Below are 18,691 nucleotides of genomic sequence, written 5' to 3' on the forward strand. Positions count from 1 at the left end.
CTGTCTGCGGATGAAAGGCTGAACTCTAGCCTCGTACCCAAAGTCTGGTGCAACTGATGCCAAAACTTTGAAGTAAACTGCGTTCATCTATCTGATACGATGGTCCTCGGAACTGCATGTAGACATACGATCCTGGTCATATATATCTTGGCCAACTACGCACTTGTATAGGTGGTCTTCACTGGGATAAAGTGAGCTACTTTGGTCAAGCGATCAACTACTACCCAGATAGAATCATATCCCGATCGGGTCCTGGGCAATCCGGTGATGAAATCCATGCCAAGCTTATCCCACTTGCATTCGGGTATCGACATAGGCTGCAGTAATCCTGCTGGCTTATGATGTTCTCCCTTCACTCTCTGACATACATCACATACGGCTACATACTCGGCAATACCCTTCTTCATTCCAGTCCACCAGAAACGCTCCTTCAAATCCAAATACATCTTAGTGTTTCCGGGGTGTATCGAGTATGGCGAGTCATGAGCTTCCTGAAGTATCAACTTCCCGATCTCTGCATTATTGGGCACATAAACACGGTCCTCAAACCATAAGGTGTCGTGCTCATCCTCACGAAAACATTTGGCTTTTCCTTCGCCCATTCTCTCCTTTATCTCGGCAATCTCCTTATCATCCTTCTGAGCTTCCCGAATCTTTCCCAACAATGTAGACTGAACTTCCATAGCTGTAACAAAACCTCTAGGAACAATCTCCAAACGAAGTTCCCTGAGATCCTCGGCTAACTCCTTTGGCATCCCTCCGCTTACGAGGGTGTTAACATAACTCTTACGGCTCAAGGCGTCTGCTACGACATTGGCCTTTCCTGGATGATAATGCAGCTTCATGTCATAATCCTTTATGAGTTCTAACCATCTCCTCTGCCTGAGGTTCAGCTCCTTTTGTGTGAAAATGTACTTCAAACTCTTGTGATTCGTGTACACATCACAACGTTTTCCAATCAGAAAGTGTCTCCAAGTCTTGAGTGCATACACCACGGCTGCTAACTCCAAATCATGCGTGGCATAATTCAACTCATGCGGTCGAAGCTGTTGTGAGGCATATGAAACAACTCTTTCATCTTGCATAAGTACTCCTCCAAGTCCTAAGCGACATGCGTCGCAATACACTTGGAAGTCCTTGCGTATATCTGGCAGAATTAGCACTGGGGCTGTAGTCAGACGTTTCTTCAACTCCTGAAAACTGGCCTCACATTCTTCCGTCCATTTGAACTTGGTGTCTTTCTTCAACAAATCCATCATAGGCTTCGCAATTTTAGAGAAATTCTCTATAAATCTTCGATAGTATCCCGCAAGTCCAAGGAAATTGCGGATCTCTCCAACTGAAGTGGGTGCCAACCACTCAGTGACTGACTGAACCTTGGTGGGGTCTACTGCTATACCTTCTCCTGATATAACATGTCCAAGGAATCCAACTTCCTTCAACCAAAACTCACACTTGCTAAACTTGGCATACTACTGGTGTTCCTTGAGTTTCTCGAGAACTAAACGCAAATGCTCCTTGTGCTCCTCTTCATTCTTCGAGTATACCAAGATATCATCTATGAACACCACAACAAACTTATCCAAGAACTCCATGAACACCTTGTTCATCATACTCATGAAATAGGTAGGGGCATTAGTCAATCCAAATGACATAACCGTATACTCATACATCCCGTACCTTGTGGTGAAAGCTGTCTTAGGTATATCCTTCTCTCAAATCTTCAGCTGGTGGTATCCTGATCGCAGGTCGATCTTCGAGAACACTTTAGCTCCTTGCAGCTGGTCAAACAAATCATTGATCATCGGCAGTGGGTACTTGTTCTTGATCGTCACTTCATTCAACGCACGATAATCAACAACCATCCTCAATGATCCATCTTTATTCTCAACCAAGAGCACTGGGGCTCCCCACAGTGATGAACTTCGTCGGATGTAACCTTTCTCCAATAACTCCTTAATCTGCTTCTTAATCTCCTCCAGGTCGTTTGCGGGCATCCAGTATGGTCTCTTTGATATAGGCCCGGTGCCTGGCAATAGTTCTATTAAGAACTCAATGTCTTGATCCGGTGGCATGCCTGGTAATTCCTCTGGAAACACATCCGGGTAATCCTTCACAACAGGTACTTCCTCCTGAACAACTCCTGAGAGGGAATTTACTTGGGTTCTCCTTGACGTATGCCTGGATACATACTTGATCCTTTTTCCCTCCGGGGTGGTGAGATAAATCGACTTACTGGCGCAATCGATGTTCCCTCCATACATCGACAGCCAATCCATGCCCAGTATCACATCCAACCCTTGTGACTCTAGAATTATAAGGTCTGAGGGGAAAGTATGACTACCTATGGTTAATGGCATATGAAAACATCCTCTGCTTGCCATATACTCTGCTCCGGGTGAGGTTACTAGCATAGGTGTCTTAAGAACTTTGGTGGGCAACTTATACTTATCCACGAATCCCCTTGATATGTATGAATGCGATGCACCAGTATCAAAAAGAACGAGTGCAGTAGACGACTTAACCAAAAACTTACCGATAACGGCGTCTGGCTGCTCTTCAACCTCCTCCACGCTAACATGGTTCACTTGTCCTCGATTGAATGGGTTAGGCTTCTTCCCAGAGCTTCCATTTCCATTGCCATTCTTCAACTCAGGGCAATCATTGGCGTAGTGTCCAGTCTTCCCGCACTTGAAACAGGTAATGTGACTCTGGTCCTTCTTGGCGGGTGTGGCTGGGTTAGAGCGGTTCTGATTGCTGCTTGCTCCATTCCCATTCCCATTCTTTGGGCCATTATGATTATGAGAACTTCCTCCATTGTGAGTGTGGCCTCCATGGTTATGGGTAAATCCTCCCGAGTTCGGGCTAAAGCGAGGCTTCTGCTGAGCTCCTGAATTGTACTTCCCTTGTCCACATTTCCTTTTGCGGCTCTCTATCTTCTGCTGCTTCCCTTTCAATCATGAGAGCCTTGTCTACCAACTCCTGGTAGTTGTTAAAGGTTGCCACCATTAACTGCATACTCATCTCATCATTCAGCCCTTCCATAAACTTCTCCTGCTTCACGGCATCTGTGGCCACATCATCAGGGGAATAACAAGATAGCTTACTAAACTCATCTACGTACTGAGCCATGGTACGATATCCCTGGCGCAAGTTGCGAAACTCACGCTTCTTCATACTCATTGCTCCAATTGAGACATGGGCTATGCGGAATGCCTACTGAAACTGATCCCAAGTGATATTGGCTATAGGAAAAGTGGTTGTGTAATTCTCCCACCATGAGGCTGTTGGTCCATCCAATTGATGTGCGGAAAAACGCACCTTCTCAGCATCTGTGCAACCTACGGTGGTCAACTCCCTTCCAATCCTGCGTAGCCAGTCATCAGCAACTATTGGCTCGGTGCTACTAGAAAACACCGGCGGCTGCAACCTCAGAAAACGGGCTAAGTTGTCAACTGGAGGTGGTGGCGGTGGGTTGTTGTTGTTGTTGTTGTTGTTGCTGCCTTGGTTCTGAACTAACAATTGCATCAGGCATTCTGCTGCTGGATCAACTGAGTGAGCTCCGGTGGGAATGCAAATCCGATATCACATCTCGGAGGCATCTGATGGGTTTAGAGGGAAGAGATTAAGAATAGAATGAGGTCTAGTGAGAAAGCACTACCCATATGCACATGAGACAAACAAAATCATATTATATCACTCAATCAATCAAGCAAGGGCATACAATCGGTCTAACTATCGTACAGTGCTCAGACTATACTATATACATGGGGGAATACTACTAGTCATATGGGGGTCATCTAGAAATTTTGATCGGTGCAAGACTCCATGATATATGCTCCAGCTTCGTCTTCATAATCATCATCACTACTGTCGGGGTCGGAGTCGGTGTCGTCGATGATGATGTAGTCTTTGGAACGAATCTCTTTGGGTTCGTCGTATTCTCCTCCTGGCGCGGGATCTCCCATGAATACTCCGATCTTCTTTATCAGGCCGTCATTCTTCTTCAATAGTATTGCGATTTCCTCCTCATATCTGTCGCGCGTAGACTTGAGTTCCTCTTCTAGCTCCGTGATCCTAGTCATTGCCTTCTTCGGATCCATCATGCCTGTGCACATCTGGTTCTCCTGGCGTCGAATGTGCTAGTTTAACTCCTGGATGAAAGCTGCAATGGACCTGTCCTTCCTGGTGCTGATCATCTCCCATTGCTCGTCTCGGTGCCCACATATCTGGTAGATAGTGTCCTTCAGCTCCTGTTTGTAGACTTCTCCAATACGTCCCATAGCAATGTGGGCTGCCATGCTCTTGCCTAGACTCCAGGTGGGTGCATCGAAGGAAAACTCTATGGGCTCAGTGACTGGCGTGAATGTCCTTCCTGGAATATGAACTTGAACTCTCCAACGCTCCTCTTCTGGTAAAGTGGCAGTGTAGGTCCCAGTGAAGCTTGGTATTTCGATGTTTAGGTACCTAGTAACTTCCTTCAAGTGTCGTCCAATGGGTGTATCTTCATCCGGTTGTGCAGACTTGTTCCTTGAGTCCGCCATCCTAAAGAGTAGAAAATGGAGAGGATTCATAAATGAGTTGAGAAGAGTGACCTATGGCTTTTCTTGTGGTCGTGTCCTACATTCAGCGTGTGCTCTGATACCATCTTGTAGCGACCCGACCTCAGACGGTCAAGTCTCTGTGCTTCAGTGTCATCCCTGGATCGGTAATGCTGACACACACAATACTCGAAGGATTTATAACAGAGTAGCAATCACACACTTATTACATCGATAGTCTCCAAAGAGAACTTATTACAGTAAATATGGCTTAAGGCCATCTAAATAAGATAACAACGGAAGGCTTGGAAGATAAAGTGAGTCCATCAACTCCAACGGCATAGCTAAGTGCACGAGAACGGCCTAGCGAACCTTACTCATCATCTGAAAAGTCTGCAACATAATATGTTGCAGCCCGAAAATGGGTCAGCACATTGAATATGATGGCAAAGTAACACAGTAAAGCAATGAACAAATGAATACTATCACTACATGCATATATGGCTGGTGGAGGCTATAATGGTTAATATATTTTGCGAAAAGCCAATTTTTTCCTACAACAAAGGAATATATTTTATTTAACTATCATGATGGTTGAACAACACTGAGAATGGTACCCCCCATCTCAATCCCAATTAAGGAAAATAGTCATCAACCCAACAGTTTAATTTTAGAGTGATGAGATTCAATTGGTTAATCCAAGTACTAGATACTCAAGATGTCCATAACCGGGGACACGGCTAACCATGATTAGATTGTACACTCTGCAGAGGTTTGCGCACTTTTCCCCACAAGACTCGATCTCCTCCGTTGGATTTCTCGCACTACATGGTGTTTGAGAAACGGATGACCGAGACACAGTCTTTCAGAAACATTAACTCTTTACTCCGGGTGGACCGGTACACCTACTTTCCCCTACATCTACTAGTCCACCTCTTCAAGAGGTCATGTAGCATACTCAACTATGCCAGAGCCCAAAATGGCTTGTGGCTGCACACGGAAGTTTCTAGCATGAAATATCACACGATCCCTTTGAGCCTGGGTGGCGGACCGTAGGAGGATCACACGGTATATCCCCGGGATCTCCTAGGACAACACTGGATTCCCCAGGTGCCCAAAACAAGCAATCCACCCAGATGTGTATTAATGTTGCCACCTTAAGTTGAACTATTAAATAACAATCTCACATTTGTCATGGATTCACTCACCCAAACCACGTCTACGAGCATAGCATAGCAATAATAGCATAACGTAGAAGTAACTCCCAAGGTTTGATAATAAAGAGGGCAATAGATTCTACCTCATCATCTACTTCCCAAAACCCACAAGTTAATCACATCCTAATCATGCAGTGTTTGAGGATTGGAACTAATGCATAAAAACTGGGTATGAAAAGAGTATGATCAATGTGTTACTTGCCTTGCTGAAGATCTGCAAAACCTAGAGACTCGTAGTAGCACGCTTCGCACTCCGGGAATTCTATCGCAAACAAGCAATAGCATACATAAGCAATCAATCATAGATGCACAGGTAAAACTCAAATAAGAAGATCTAACCAGAAAGTTCAATTGAAGAACTCTGGTTTGCAAAAAGAATCAAATCAAACGGAGCAACGAAACTCAAACTACGAAAGAAACAAGATCCGATTACCAATCTAGACTAAAGTCAAATTTTACAGTACCAAAATCTTGGTCAAGTTGGTTAAACAGAAATAGGGCTTCGAGATGAAGATCTAGGCGCTTGAATCGCCTGATTCCGATAAACGAGCGAAAAGATAAACTAAAACGAAAATCGGGTCAGAAATCGCAATCGGAAATAATCGCGAAAAACCCTGGAAAAAGAAAAACTGACGAACAGGCTAACGAACGAACGTTCGCTATCTATGACTAACGGGCGAACGATGTTCGTTAAATCGAATGTATGGACGAATGCCCGCAATTTAACCGAACCGAGAAAAACTGAACCGATATATTTTTAAGGAAAACAGATCTAGGGTTTCAAAAAAATGAACTAACCAAAAAAACGACGGTCAACTCACGAAAACCAGCGGCGGCGGCTACTTCGGCGGCGGGATCCAGCGGGGTGGGGCAGCGGCTCCGGGCGACCGTATTGAGAATCAAAGAGTTGCCATCAAGGATAAAAGGATGGGGTTTTCATTATATTGCTTGAGTTAATTCCTCTACATCATGTCATCTTACTTAATGCATTACTCCGTTCTTTATGAACTTAATACAATAGATGCATGGTGGATAGCGGTCGGTGTGTGGAGTAATAGTAGTAGATGCAGAATCGTTTCGGTCTACTTGACACGGACGTGATGCCTATATTCATGATCATTGCCTTAGATATCGTCATAACTTTGCACTTTTCTATCAATTGCTCGACAGTAATTTGTTCACCCACCGTAATAATTCCTATCTTGAGAGAAGCCTCTAGTGAAACCTATGGCCCCCGGGTCTATTTTACATCATATTAGTTTCCCGTCAAGTTGCCAATTTCTGTCACCGTTCCTTTTATTTTGCAAACTTTTACTTTCCGTTCCATATACCGAAAATACCAAAAATATTACTTTACCGTTTATCATGTCTATCAGATCTCACTTTGCAAATAACCGTGAAGGGACTGACAACCCCTTTGTCGCGTTGGGTGCAAGTTGGTATTTGTTTGTGCAGGTATTCGATGGCTTGCGCGTTGTCTCCTACTGGATTGATACCTTGGTTCTCAAAAGCTGAGGGAAATACTTAATCTACTTTGCTGCATCACCCTTTCCTCTTCAAGGAAAAACCAACGCAAGCTCAATAAGTAGCAAGTGCTACTACTCAAATCATATTCTTAGAACAAATGGAATCCATCGAACACAGAGAAAGATATGGGCTTAATGTTTCGCCTCCCAGCAGACTAAGGCATAGCCTAGTGGTGGGAAGGGGCTAATGCCTTCCCACCCACCCAGGTTCAAGGCATGGTCCTTGCAATTTGGGGTTGTTGCACCATTTATACTGTAGGGGGTTCCCTTACAGTCTCTCTGTCAAAAAAATGTTTCGCCTCCCAACTCATTTATCATAGAGATAATTGTCAACAATAATAAATCATGGTCAAATATATTTGACTGGTCATATGTGCCTAGATCTTTCCCCACCGCATGATGCTTGCCAACTAGAGAATAATTTAGGTTGAGATGAGAATTCATACTATTGACTCTTGGCATAAAAGTAAATACTGAAAAGTAAAAGATAGGCCCTTCGCAGAGGGAAGCAGAGGTTTCCATGCACTTTTTATTTTGATGCCCAAACTCTTATTGCAAAGGAACGTCATGCTATATTGCCCCTTATGATAGAAACATTTATTATGCAGTCTGTCCCTTTTATTACTTTGCCATCTCAAGTTCGTACAACGCTCAATTTTCCCTTACAATAAAAGATCAAACATATTTAGGTGCAATTTTTATTGCTTTATGCACCGATGACAACTTACTTGAAGTATCTTATTCAATCCATAGGTAGGTATTGTGGATACTCATGGCAAGAATCTAGGTTTAAGGGTTTTTGGATGCACAAGTAGTATCTCTACTTAGTACGAATTTTTTGCTAGCAAAAGATCCTAGGCAAACACCACATGTTTGAGGATCCGTGACAATATGACTTCTATGCAAATATACACAACCATAACTCATTACATTGTCTTCCTTGTCCAACTTCAACTAATTTGCTCAAGTTCGAAAATAATTAATGGGTATTCACAATCATAGAAGATGTCCAAGATAATATATTTGCATGTGAAAGTTCTCTTCCTTCTACTAATCATTCATGAATTGCTTGTATGACCAATATTGTGATTGTCAAGCTTTAAAAGATTTAACTTTCTAAACCCAATGTGAAGATACCACTAGGCATGATATAATTTCAACTTCATGAAATTCAATTCATTCAACAATTTACTCATAGAATATAAGTGAAGCACAAGAGTAAATGACAAGCTACTCCAAAAAGATATAAGTGAAGATCAAGCGAGTAGTTAAGTAAATAGGTAGCTAATTGTGGACTCTCTCTTATTTAAAAAACATTCAGATTTAAGTATTTTATTAAAACTGCAAGCAAAACAAAATAAAATGACATTCCAAGAATAGCACACATCATGTGAAGAAGCAAAAACTTAGGCTCAACCGAGACTAACCGATAATTGTTGATGAAGAAAGGTGGGATGCCTACCGGGGCATCCCCAAGCTTAGATGCTTGAGACTTCTTGAAATATTATCTTGGGATGCCTTGGGCATCCCCAAGCTTGAACTTTTGCGTCTTCTTCATTCCTCTCATATCTCGGTTTCCCTAAATCTCAAAGACTTCATCCACACAAAACTCAACAAGAACTCGTGAGATAAGTTAGTATAAACCAATGCAAAACCTTATCATTCTCTACTGTAGCAAATCAGTAAAATTATTATTTAACATTGCATACTAGATGCCTCTGCATATTTAATACTCCTATCCTCAAATAGAATTATTAAACAAGCAAACATATGCAAACATAACAGCAATCTGCCAAAACAGGACAGTCTGTAATGGATGAAGAAGTATCCATATTTATTTAACTCAAAAAATTCTGAAAGTTTAATCACACTCTAGAAAATTCATTAGAGCTTATTGTGCAAAAAGTTTCAACATTTTATCACATTCTGACTTTTCTTGGGAATTTTTGCAACAGCGACAAACTTTCTGTTTTGAAGCAGCAACTCATATACTTGCAAAATAAGCATGGTAAAGGCTATCCTTGCCACTTTTATCGAAATAAAAGACGCAAAAAAATTATTCTAAATAACAGCAAGCAAATCCTAGCAAAAGAAAATGATGCTCCAAGCAAAACACATATCATGTGATGAATGAAAATATAGCTCCAAGTGAGGTTACCGATAATGTTGGAGACGAAAGAGGGGATGCCTTCCGGTGCATCCCCAAGCTTAGTTTCTTGGATATTCCTTGAAATTACCTTGGGGTGCCTTGGGCATCCCCAAGCTTAGAGTCTTGTCACTCCTTATTCTCCTCATATTAATATCTCACTGAAAACTTTAAAACTTCAATCACACAAAACTTAACAAAACTTCGTGAGATAGGTTAGTGTGATAAAGAGCAAACCATTCACTTGGGTACTTGAAAGCACAAGTGCTCCCTGGGTGATTTTGGTAATTAATGTCAACGTATCTCTTGTTGTACTAATACTTTTATCTAGTATATTTTAGATGAGTTCAACAGTGGAGTGGCGTGGACTAGAGGATGTGGAACCCATTCAAGATGCTAAGGACAGAAGATTGGCAAAATCTCAAAAGCTCGGGACTCTACATTTCATTTTAGTGATCCAAGATCACATTGAGTCCATAGGAAAAGCCAATACTATTAAAAAGGGGATGAGGTGTTGCTTAATGGCTTACTTGCTCAAAGTGCTTAGTGATATGCTCCAAAGCCCTCAACCACTTTCTCATTTCCACATATGTCCTAAACCAAAAGTCAAACTCGGCCCACTGATTTGATCTATCCGGCGCCACCGAGTTCACTTGACATAGCCACTGCCAGAAACCCTAATCAATTCGGTCTCACTGATGGGATCTCGGTCTTACCAGATGGGCTTGCATTCTCTCTGTTGCCTGTTGCAATTATTTCGGTCCCACTGTGTTTGCCTGACCAACTCTCTGTTTAACTTATTACCAAAATCGGTCTCACCGAGTTTGTGTAATCGATCAAACCGAGTTGAGGCTTTACCCTAACCCTAGCACATCGGTCCCACCGAGTTGATCATATCGGTCCCACCGAAAACTCTAGCGTTCACATTTTGAACCAAATCGGTCTGACCTAATGTCATGACCCCGATCCTGAGTCAGACCGATCTAGCATGTAACACATCATATCACTTTGCGGCCTCACGCACGATATTCCCACGGGTGCCACCTTACCTGGCCCGGGACCGTTTGCGCCTTTTGGGAACCCGGGCCGACATGACTAGTCGTAAACCCAAGGTGACACTAACTTACAGGGACAGGCATACATGACCCAGCAATGAACGTGTTGATCATCAACGTATGAACCCAAGTCGTAGCAAGCTACAAGGACTTAAAGGAACAACACGTGACATTTCCCGGAAGGGACAGACACAAGAACAAAGAAGGACACATGCCGGCCAGCCTAAGTGTTCCGGAGCAGTAGCAAGCTACCATGGCTCAGTGGAAGCACTAGGAGACATTTCCCCATAAGAGAGGCTACCAAGAATAAACAACTAGATAGTTGGATCCCACACATACCAAGCATTTCAAAATCATACGCACAATATGCTCGATATGTGCAAATACAACATGGCATCACAAGAAAACTCTACGACCCAAAGTACTTATTCATTAGGCTTCGAGGAGCCAGATATTATAAACATGGGTCTGATGACCCAGCATTCAAGTCATACAAGCAATAAGCACATGCGGAAGCTTAACTTGTCTGAGTACAGACAACTACAAATGAAAAAGGCTGAGAAGCCTGACTATCTACAAGACCCTGCTGAGGGCACAAGATCGTAGCTGAGGTAACAAGCTAAACGTCGAAGTCCACACGGAACTACTAGTGAGACTGAAGTCTCTCTACAAAAATATAAATTAAGCAAACATGAGTACAAATGTACCCAGCAAGACTTACATCAGAACTAGCTACATATGCATCAGTATCAACAAAGGGGGTGGTGGAGTTTAACTGCAACAAGCCAGCTTTGACACAGTGGCTATCCTGAACTACGTCTGCAAGTAACTCTTTTGGGGTGGCGCACACGAGTCCACATATTCAGCAAATCAATACACCACTATGGATCCGCTCCCGTCTCCCTACAAGAATGCCATCCATAGCACTCACGCTTATCTTGCGCATTTTAGAGTATCCACTTTCACTTGTCTATGAACTGTATAGGCAACCAAGTAGTCCTTTACCGCGGACGCGACTATTCGAATAGATGATGTTAACCCTGACTCAAAGGAACCCATTCCCGTCCCATCAACAATGTTCCCTCTTGGAACACGTATCTACGTCCAGTCTGGACACTGTGCCATGCCGTGCATCACCCAGACACACGCGTCATGCGTCATCTGCCCGCACACCTGACCGCAAATGTCCGTGTAACCGCAAGGTAGGCTCTGATAAGCATGGAACTCAATTCCTGTGAGCCGTATCACAACACAATCCACCATGTTTTCCAACATGGCCTCTCATCACCAACTTGACCAAAATGGTTCAAGACACTTAAGTCTCATCATTAGGACATGATCATTCCAATTCATCACCCAGATGGATCAGACCCGACACAACTCTAAGCATAGCAAGCGAGCATGGAAGAGTGGTCACAACAAAGCTCAAGCAACTCCTAAGCATGCTAGGATGGTTTAGCTATTTGGTGACAATGACAGGTCATGCAAAGGAATGGGTCCAACTACCGAGAAAAGGTAACAGTTGAAACGTTATTGTCCTAATGCAATGAAAGAGAGCAAGAGCAGAGATTAGGATTGTATCGAAATGAACAAGGGGGGTTTGCTTGCCTGGCACTTCTGAAGATAGTATAGTTCTTCATCGGTGTCATCGATCTCATCGCCGGAACAAAGTCTACTGAGCGGGAACAATTACCGGCAACAGAGAGGAAACACAATCAATGCAATGCAACAATATGATGCATGAATGTGACATGGCAAAATGAGTGTGTTGAGCTAATGCAACTAAAACCAGAAGGGTTTGAGTCAATTTGTACCAAGGGTTCAAATGACATTTAATTGGTTTGACCTGATCAGCAGGTATAAGTTGTTCAAACATGCATGAAAATGCCATAAACAGAATATTTGGATTTTTCTGATAACTTTTCATATATAATTTATTTCATTCTGAGTTATAGTTTATTTTCTATGAATTTTTAAAGTTTTAAACATTTTCTGGAATTTCCTGGATTGTTTTTAATCCAGAAAATGTTAACTGCGTCAGCATGATGATAGCATGACGTCATCAGGTCTAAAACGACAGTCCCGGTCAAACCTGATGGCTGGGACCCACATGTCAGTGTCTCAGGGCTGGTATGGGTGGATGACAGGTGGGACCGGCCGGTCAACGCTGACTTGGCCAAAGTCAAAGCTGACACATGGGGTCCGCAGGATTAGCACTAATCTAAATAGGATATTTAGACTAACCTAATTAGGCTCGGGGACCCACATGTCATTGACACAGGGCACTAACTAAACATGATTAACACCTAAGCTAATGGTGCCACGTTAGCTACTAAACGCCGGTGCTAAGCACAGCACGAGGGCGACGCCCGTCCGGCCAACTCCGGCGACGGGAGCTCGAGTGGCTGGGCGCGTTGGAAGCGGCACAACGAGGCGCGTTGGTTGGTGGCTTCGGGTGGTCCTGGGGTGGACAGGTGTGTCGCCGGCGTCGAGGTTTAGCGGCGGCGGAGCTCGAGCTCGAGCGGGTGTGGGGTTTCAGCGCGAGCTAGAGCAAACGGCATGGTGCGTTCACTTCCCGGGGACGCGGTGAGCATGTTTGTGGTGCTAGGGCGAGCGGGAGAGCGCAGGAGCATGGAGTTCGTCGGCCATGGCGGCGGCCGGAGCTCGGAGCTCGCGGGCAAGGGTGCTACGACACGTAAACAAGCAAAACAAAGGAGGGGGAGCGGGAAGGAGCTCACGGTGAGCTCGATGGTGTCGTGGGTGAGGTCGGGGAAGCACCGAAGAGAGCGGAGCGGTGATGGGGATCTCTGGTGTCTGGGGTTGAAGAAGAAGACAGGGAGAGCACTCGGGGGCTTCCGGTGGCACGTGGGTCATCGGGGAGGCATGGGCGACGGTGGCGGATCTCTGGGACACGGTGGCGATGCTAGGCAGTGGTAGGGGCCGTGGCGGCAGTGAGTGGCGGCGACGGCTGCGCTCAGCGCGTGCGAGGGAGAGAGGCAGAGGAGGGGGGAGAGGTACTGGGAGAGCCAAAGAGGGTCGAGGGGGTGGCGTGGCTTCACCAGGGAGGCCCAGGGCAAAGCGGCAAGCAGGAGGTGGCTGTCGGTGGTCGTGCGTGTGCTGGCGCACCATGGGCACACGCCCTCATGCCTTCTGGCACGATGTTGAAGGAGGCGGCGCTGGGGCTGGGCCACTACAGCAGTGGGCTGGGCCAAGCGGTTGGGCCGTAGGTAAGCCCAGGTGAACTCTCCCTCTCTCTCTGTTTTAAACATTTGTTTCTATGTTCTGTTTTCTGTCTCTGTTTTGAATTTGGTTTGCTAACCAAATTATTTTTGAAGCTTCTGGAAATTATTGTGGATGCAATATGAACTAAACCAAAGCCCCACATTATTTTTTTTCGAGAGTACGCCAATGGCGTACCTTAATTTTATAGAAGGAAGAAAGAGATATACAATATGCTAACAGAGGATGCGTACATCCTTGCAAGCTGACTCCACACAACTCACTAGCCTACTCTCTCACAAAACGATCTAATCCTCCTACTCCAATCCCAGCTCTCTTGAGGTCCAGAACTTCTACGACAATTTGACGCCACAACTGCCTAGGCATCATGACCTACTGCGACCTGTTAAAGACTCTCGTGTTACGCTGCTTCCATAGTGCCCACACCGTAATCAGGACCATAGTATCGACTCCATGGCGTTTGGCAAGGTGAAAATGCCTCCTCGCTAGCAACCACCACTCCATCGTCTTGCTGTCAGCGTCCGGGACCGGGATCTCCATGTTGCAATCTGTGATGGCGCAAGTCCAGACCTCCCTCGCAAACACGCATTGCACGAGGATGTGTTCGGCGTTATCTTCCTCTTGAAGACAGGTGTAGCATGGCGAAGGAAGAGCCTGCAGACCGTGTCTGGCCCGTCGATCCGAGGTCCAAATGCGATGCTGGGCGGCCAGCCACATGAAGATCTTGCATCTGAGGGGGGCCAGCTCCTCCAAATGCATGCTGCGAAGGACGATTTCTCCATCCCGAGGCAGAGTCTTTGATAAACAGACAGTGCAGTGTAAACTCCTGAGGCATCACCCGGCCACGAGAATTGATCGTCGGTGTGGGAATCCCTCGGAACCATGGCGATTGCCTGCCAAGATGAAGGAGCTGTAGGTGTGCCGAGAAGGAAAGGTCACCATTAATGTCCTGCAACCATGCCTCATTGTCAAGTGCTTGCTCCACCTTGCGTCGGTTGCGTGTGCGGGTATCAACAAGGCCATGGATTAGTGGCACAATGTCGATGACCGCGAAACCAAAGATCCATATGTTGCTCCAAAATTGGACTCTACTACCATTGCCCACCTTGATGCACACCAAGCTATCAAATACCCTCTTTGCCATGCCGTCCGTGGCCATGGGAAGACCCTGCCATGGTCTATTTGGATCTGTACGGAGTAGCCACTCCCAACGTACTCTCAACGCCAGTGCTTGCTGCTTGAGACATTTTATTCCCAAGCCTCCATAGTCCGTAGGACGGCAAATCGCATTCCAAGTGACGAGGCACTGTCCTCCATTGACCTTCTCTTTCCCTTTCCAGAAGAAAGCCCTCATCCATCTGTCCAGCTCCTCGAAGACCCAATCCGACGCCTCTATGACCATGAAGTGGTGGACAGGTTTGGCAGCGATCATGGATTTGACAAGGATTAGCCTTCCAGGCCTCTGTATGAGACCATGTTGCCATGCCGGGACGAAGTACTTGGCGTGGTCTAGCATGGGTTGCCACTCCGCATGGGTCAGCTGTCTGATGGCGAGCTGTAGCCCCAAGTATTTGCATGGGAAATCTCCCTCCTGACATTGGAGCATATCGGCCACACGCCGGCGATCTGCGTCGTTACCTCTGATAAGGATTGCCGAGGACTTGGCATAGTTCACCCTTAGACCTGATGCCTGGCCAAAGATCTGTAACACTTGTCTGATGAACTGCAGGTCACTCGCCAATGGTTTGACAAAAAGCGTGACATCGTCCGCGTAGATGGAGAGGCGCTGCATGGCCGAGATCCTTGGGAACGAACTGATGACTCCCTCCGTTGCTGCTTTGTTGAAGATCTTGGTCAGCACATCCATCGCGATGACAAACAAGAGGGGGGAGACCGGGTCACCTTGTCTGAGCCCCTTGGCATGAGTAAAACTCCTTCCCGGCACGCCATTGACTATCACTTTAGTGTTTGCCGTGGTGAGAATGATTGGAGTTATAAAAGTATTTATACAAATTTATAACCCCAACTCAAATACAATATGATTTAATTCAAAAATCTAGGAATGACCTAGAAATATGTTCATCATTTTTGGCAGAGGTTTTCATCTTTATCAGAAATCATGAACATTTTCAAAGGGCATTTTGGGTTCATTGAAAATGATTTTATTTGAACCTATTTGAATTCATTTGGTGCTAGGGTTGTTCACCCCCAACTCAAGTTTCAAAAATTTAAACATGATGCATGGATGCAGTTGCAATTATTTGCAAGCAAATTCTTGGGCTGTGACAGACCGAGTTTCTCGATTCGGTCCCATCGAGTTTGGTGAATTGTGTCTAACGGCTAGATTTTATGTGGAGGCTATATATACCCCGTCCACCCTTCCTTCATTCGTGAGGAGAGCCATCAGAACGTGCCTACACTTCCAGCATTCATTTTCTGAGAGAGAACCACCTACTCATGTGTTGAGACCAAGATATTCCAATCCAACCACAAGAATCTTGATCTCTAGCCTTCCCCATGTTGCCTTCCACTCAGATCATCTTTCCACCAAATCCAAATCTGTGAGAGAGAGTTGAGTGTTGGGGAGACTATCAGTTGAAGCACAAGAGCAAGGAGTTCATCATCAACACACCATCTATTACCTTTTGGAGAGTGGTGTCTCCTAGATTGGTTAGGTGTCACTTGGGAGCCTCCGTCAAGATTGTGGAGTTGAACCAAGGAGTTTGTACGGGCAAGGAGATCGCCTACTTCATGAAGATCTACCCTAGTGAGGCAAGTCCTTCGTGGGAAATGGCCATGGTGGGATAGACAAGGTTGCTTCTTCATGGACCCTTTGTGAGTGGAGCCCTTCGTGGACTCGCGCAGCCGTTACCCTTCGTGGGTTGAAGTCTCCATCAATGTGGATGTACAATAGCACCACCTATCGGAACCACGCCAAAAATCTCCGTGTCTCCAATTGCGTTCGCACTCTCCAATCCCATCCCTTTACTTTCTTACAACTTGCATGCCTTACTTTCCACTGCTCATATACTCTTTCCATGCTTGCTTGAAATGTATTGTGAATGTTTAAACTTGTGCTAAAATTCCACCTTAACTTGAATAAATTAAAAACTGCTACCTTTCCTTGTTGAGGGTCTAATCACCCCCCTCTAGACACCTCTTCTCGATCCTTTCAATTGGTGTCAGAGCATTGGTCTCCATTGCTTTGGTTTAAACACCTTTGGAGGAAGATGGATGAGTCTACGCTAGGGAGTCTTAGACGTAGAGTGCCTATACTTGATGGAGAGTTCTTTCATGAATGGAAAAATGAGATACTTGAGATTTTCAATGAATATCATTTGGACAAGTATATTACTAGCCCGTGTGCACCCCTTGTTGATCCTTTGCATCCTACCCTTGATCAGTCTATTGACATGGTTTGCAACCTTAGAACTGTCAATATTATTACTAGAGGTTTGCCTAGAAATTTGATTGGTTGCTTGCCTACTCTTGATTGTGCCTACACTATATGGAGATTTTTTGAGGAATGATTTCCAAACTATTCCTTGCAAAACTTAGATGAGATTCTTCAGAAGTCTATTGCTTTGAGTAAGATGAATTCCAATGATCCTAAGTTTGGTGATTGTCTATTTGAGCTTAGTAACCTCATGCGTGCCAAAGGAGATGTTGGAATCATTAGCAATATCATCTATGAAGCCATTAGAATTCATAAAGATGAACATTGTGATGATCATTTATCTAATGAATCACTCTCTCTCTAGGAATTGATCAATCACAAGACGATGTTGAACATGGATACTATGATGAGGATGATGATAGTGACTTTGATCTCGATGAGTCTATGAGACACTTTGGTCTTATGGCTAATCTTCGCGGCTACATGGCTGGAGGAAAGGAATGGGTTCTTGATCGTGGATGTACCGATCACATGACCGGAGACAAGGATATGTTTCGTGAGCTAGCTGGAAATGACGGCCCTCGAAAGTATGTCACCTTTGGTGATAACTCAAAGGGTAAGGTGGTTGGCCTTGGTAAGGTGGCCATCTCACATGATATCTCCATTCAAAATGTTATGCTCGTTGAATCTCTTGGCTACAACTTACTTTCCGTATCTAGACTTGCTGACTTTGGTTTCAATGTCCTATTTACTGAAGTAGATTGCCAAGTGTTTCGTAGAGATAATCATAAAATGGTCTTTACCGGTATACGTAGAGGTGATCTTTACATTGTTGAATTCACTAAAAAGGCTCAACCTAGAACTTGCTTAATTGCTAAATCTTCTAAAGGCTGGTTGTGGCATAGAATATTAGGTCATGTGGGCATGTGAAATCTTGATAAGCTTATTAAAGGTGATCATATCCTTGGAGTGAAAGATGTTATATTTGACAAGGATAGATTGTGCAGTGCTTGTCAAGCAGGAAAACAGGTTGGAGGAAGCCACCCCGTGAAGAACATCATGAGCATGAGAAGACCGCTTGAGCTACTTCATATGGATCTCTTTGGTCCCAATGCCTATAAAAGTCTCGGTGGAAACTCATTTGGTCTAGTCATAGTCGATGATTTTTCAAGATTTACGTGGGTGTTCTTTCTTGATGATAAATTGCAGGTCGAAAAGATCTTCAAGAACTTCGCTAGGAAGGCCCAAAATCAATTTGAAGTGAAGATCAAGAAGGTTCACGGCGACAATGGAACGAAGTTCAAGAATGAAAATGTGGATACCTTTCTTGACGAAGAAAAGATTTCACACGAGTTCTCGGCTACGTACACACCTCAACAAAATGGAGCTGTTGAGAGGAAGAACCGGACTCTTATTGAGATGGCGAGAACGATGCTTGATGAGTACAAGACGCCAAAACACTTTTGGGCGGAAGCGGTTGAGACAGCTTGTCAAGCAACAAATCACTTATATCTTCACAAGCTACTCAGCAAGACGGCATACGAGCTTCTCACCGGTAACAAACCCCAA

General features: G+C 44.7%; 1 protein-coding gene across 1 annotated transcript; it reads right to left on the reverse strand.

The window, feature by feature from the left end:
* Positions 1 to 14,335: 14,335 nt before the first annotated feature.
* Positions 14,336 to 15,592, reverse strand: LOC141022782 (uncharacterized). Its single transcript, XM_073499042.1, has one exon. It carries the CDS (start codon positions 15,590 to 15,592, stop codon positions 14,336 to 14,338), a length of 1,257 nt encoding a protein of 418 aa, XP_073355143.1.
* Positions 15,593 to 18,691: the final 3,099 nt, after the last annotated feature.

The sequence above is a fragment of the Aegilops tauschii genome, chromosome 5, assembly GCF_002575655.3.
Source record: "Aegilops tauschii subsp. strangulata cultivar AL8/78 chromosome 5, Aet v6.0, whole genome shotgun sequence".
NCBI classification, from domain to species: domain Eukaryota; kingdom Viridiplantae; phylum Streptophyta; class Magnoliopsida; order Poales; family Poaceae; genus Aegilops; species Aegilops tauschii.

Coding starts and splice junctions, on each gene's coding strand:
- LOC141022782 (XM_073499042.1), bottom strand. CDS start 15,592: ATGGATGTGCTGACCAAGATCTTCAACAAAGCAGCAACGGAGGGAGTC.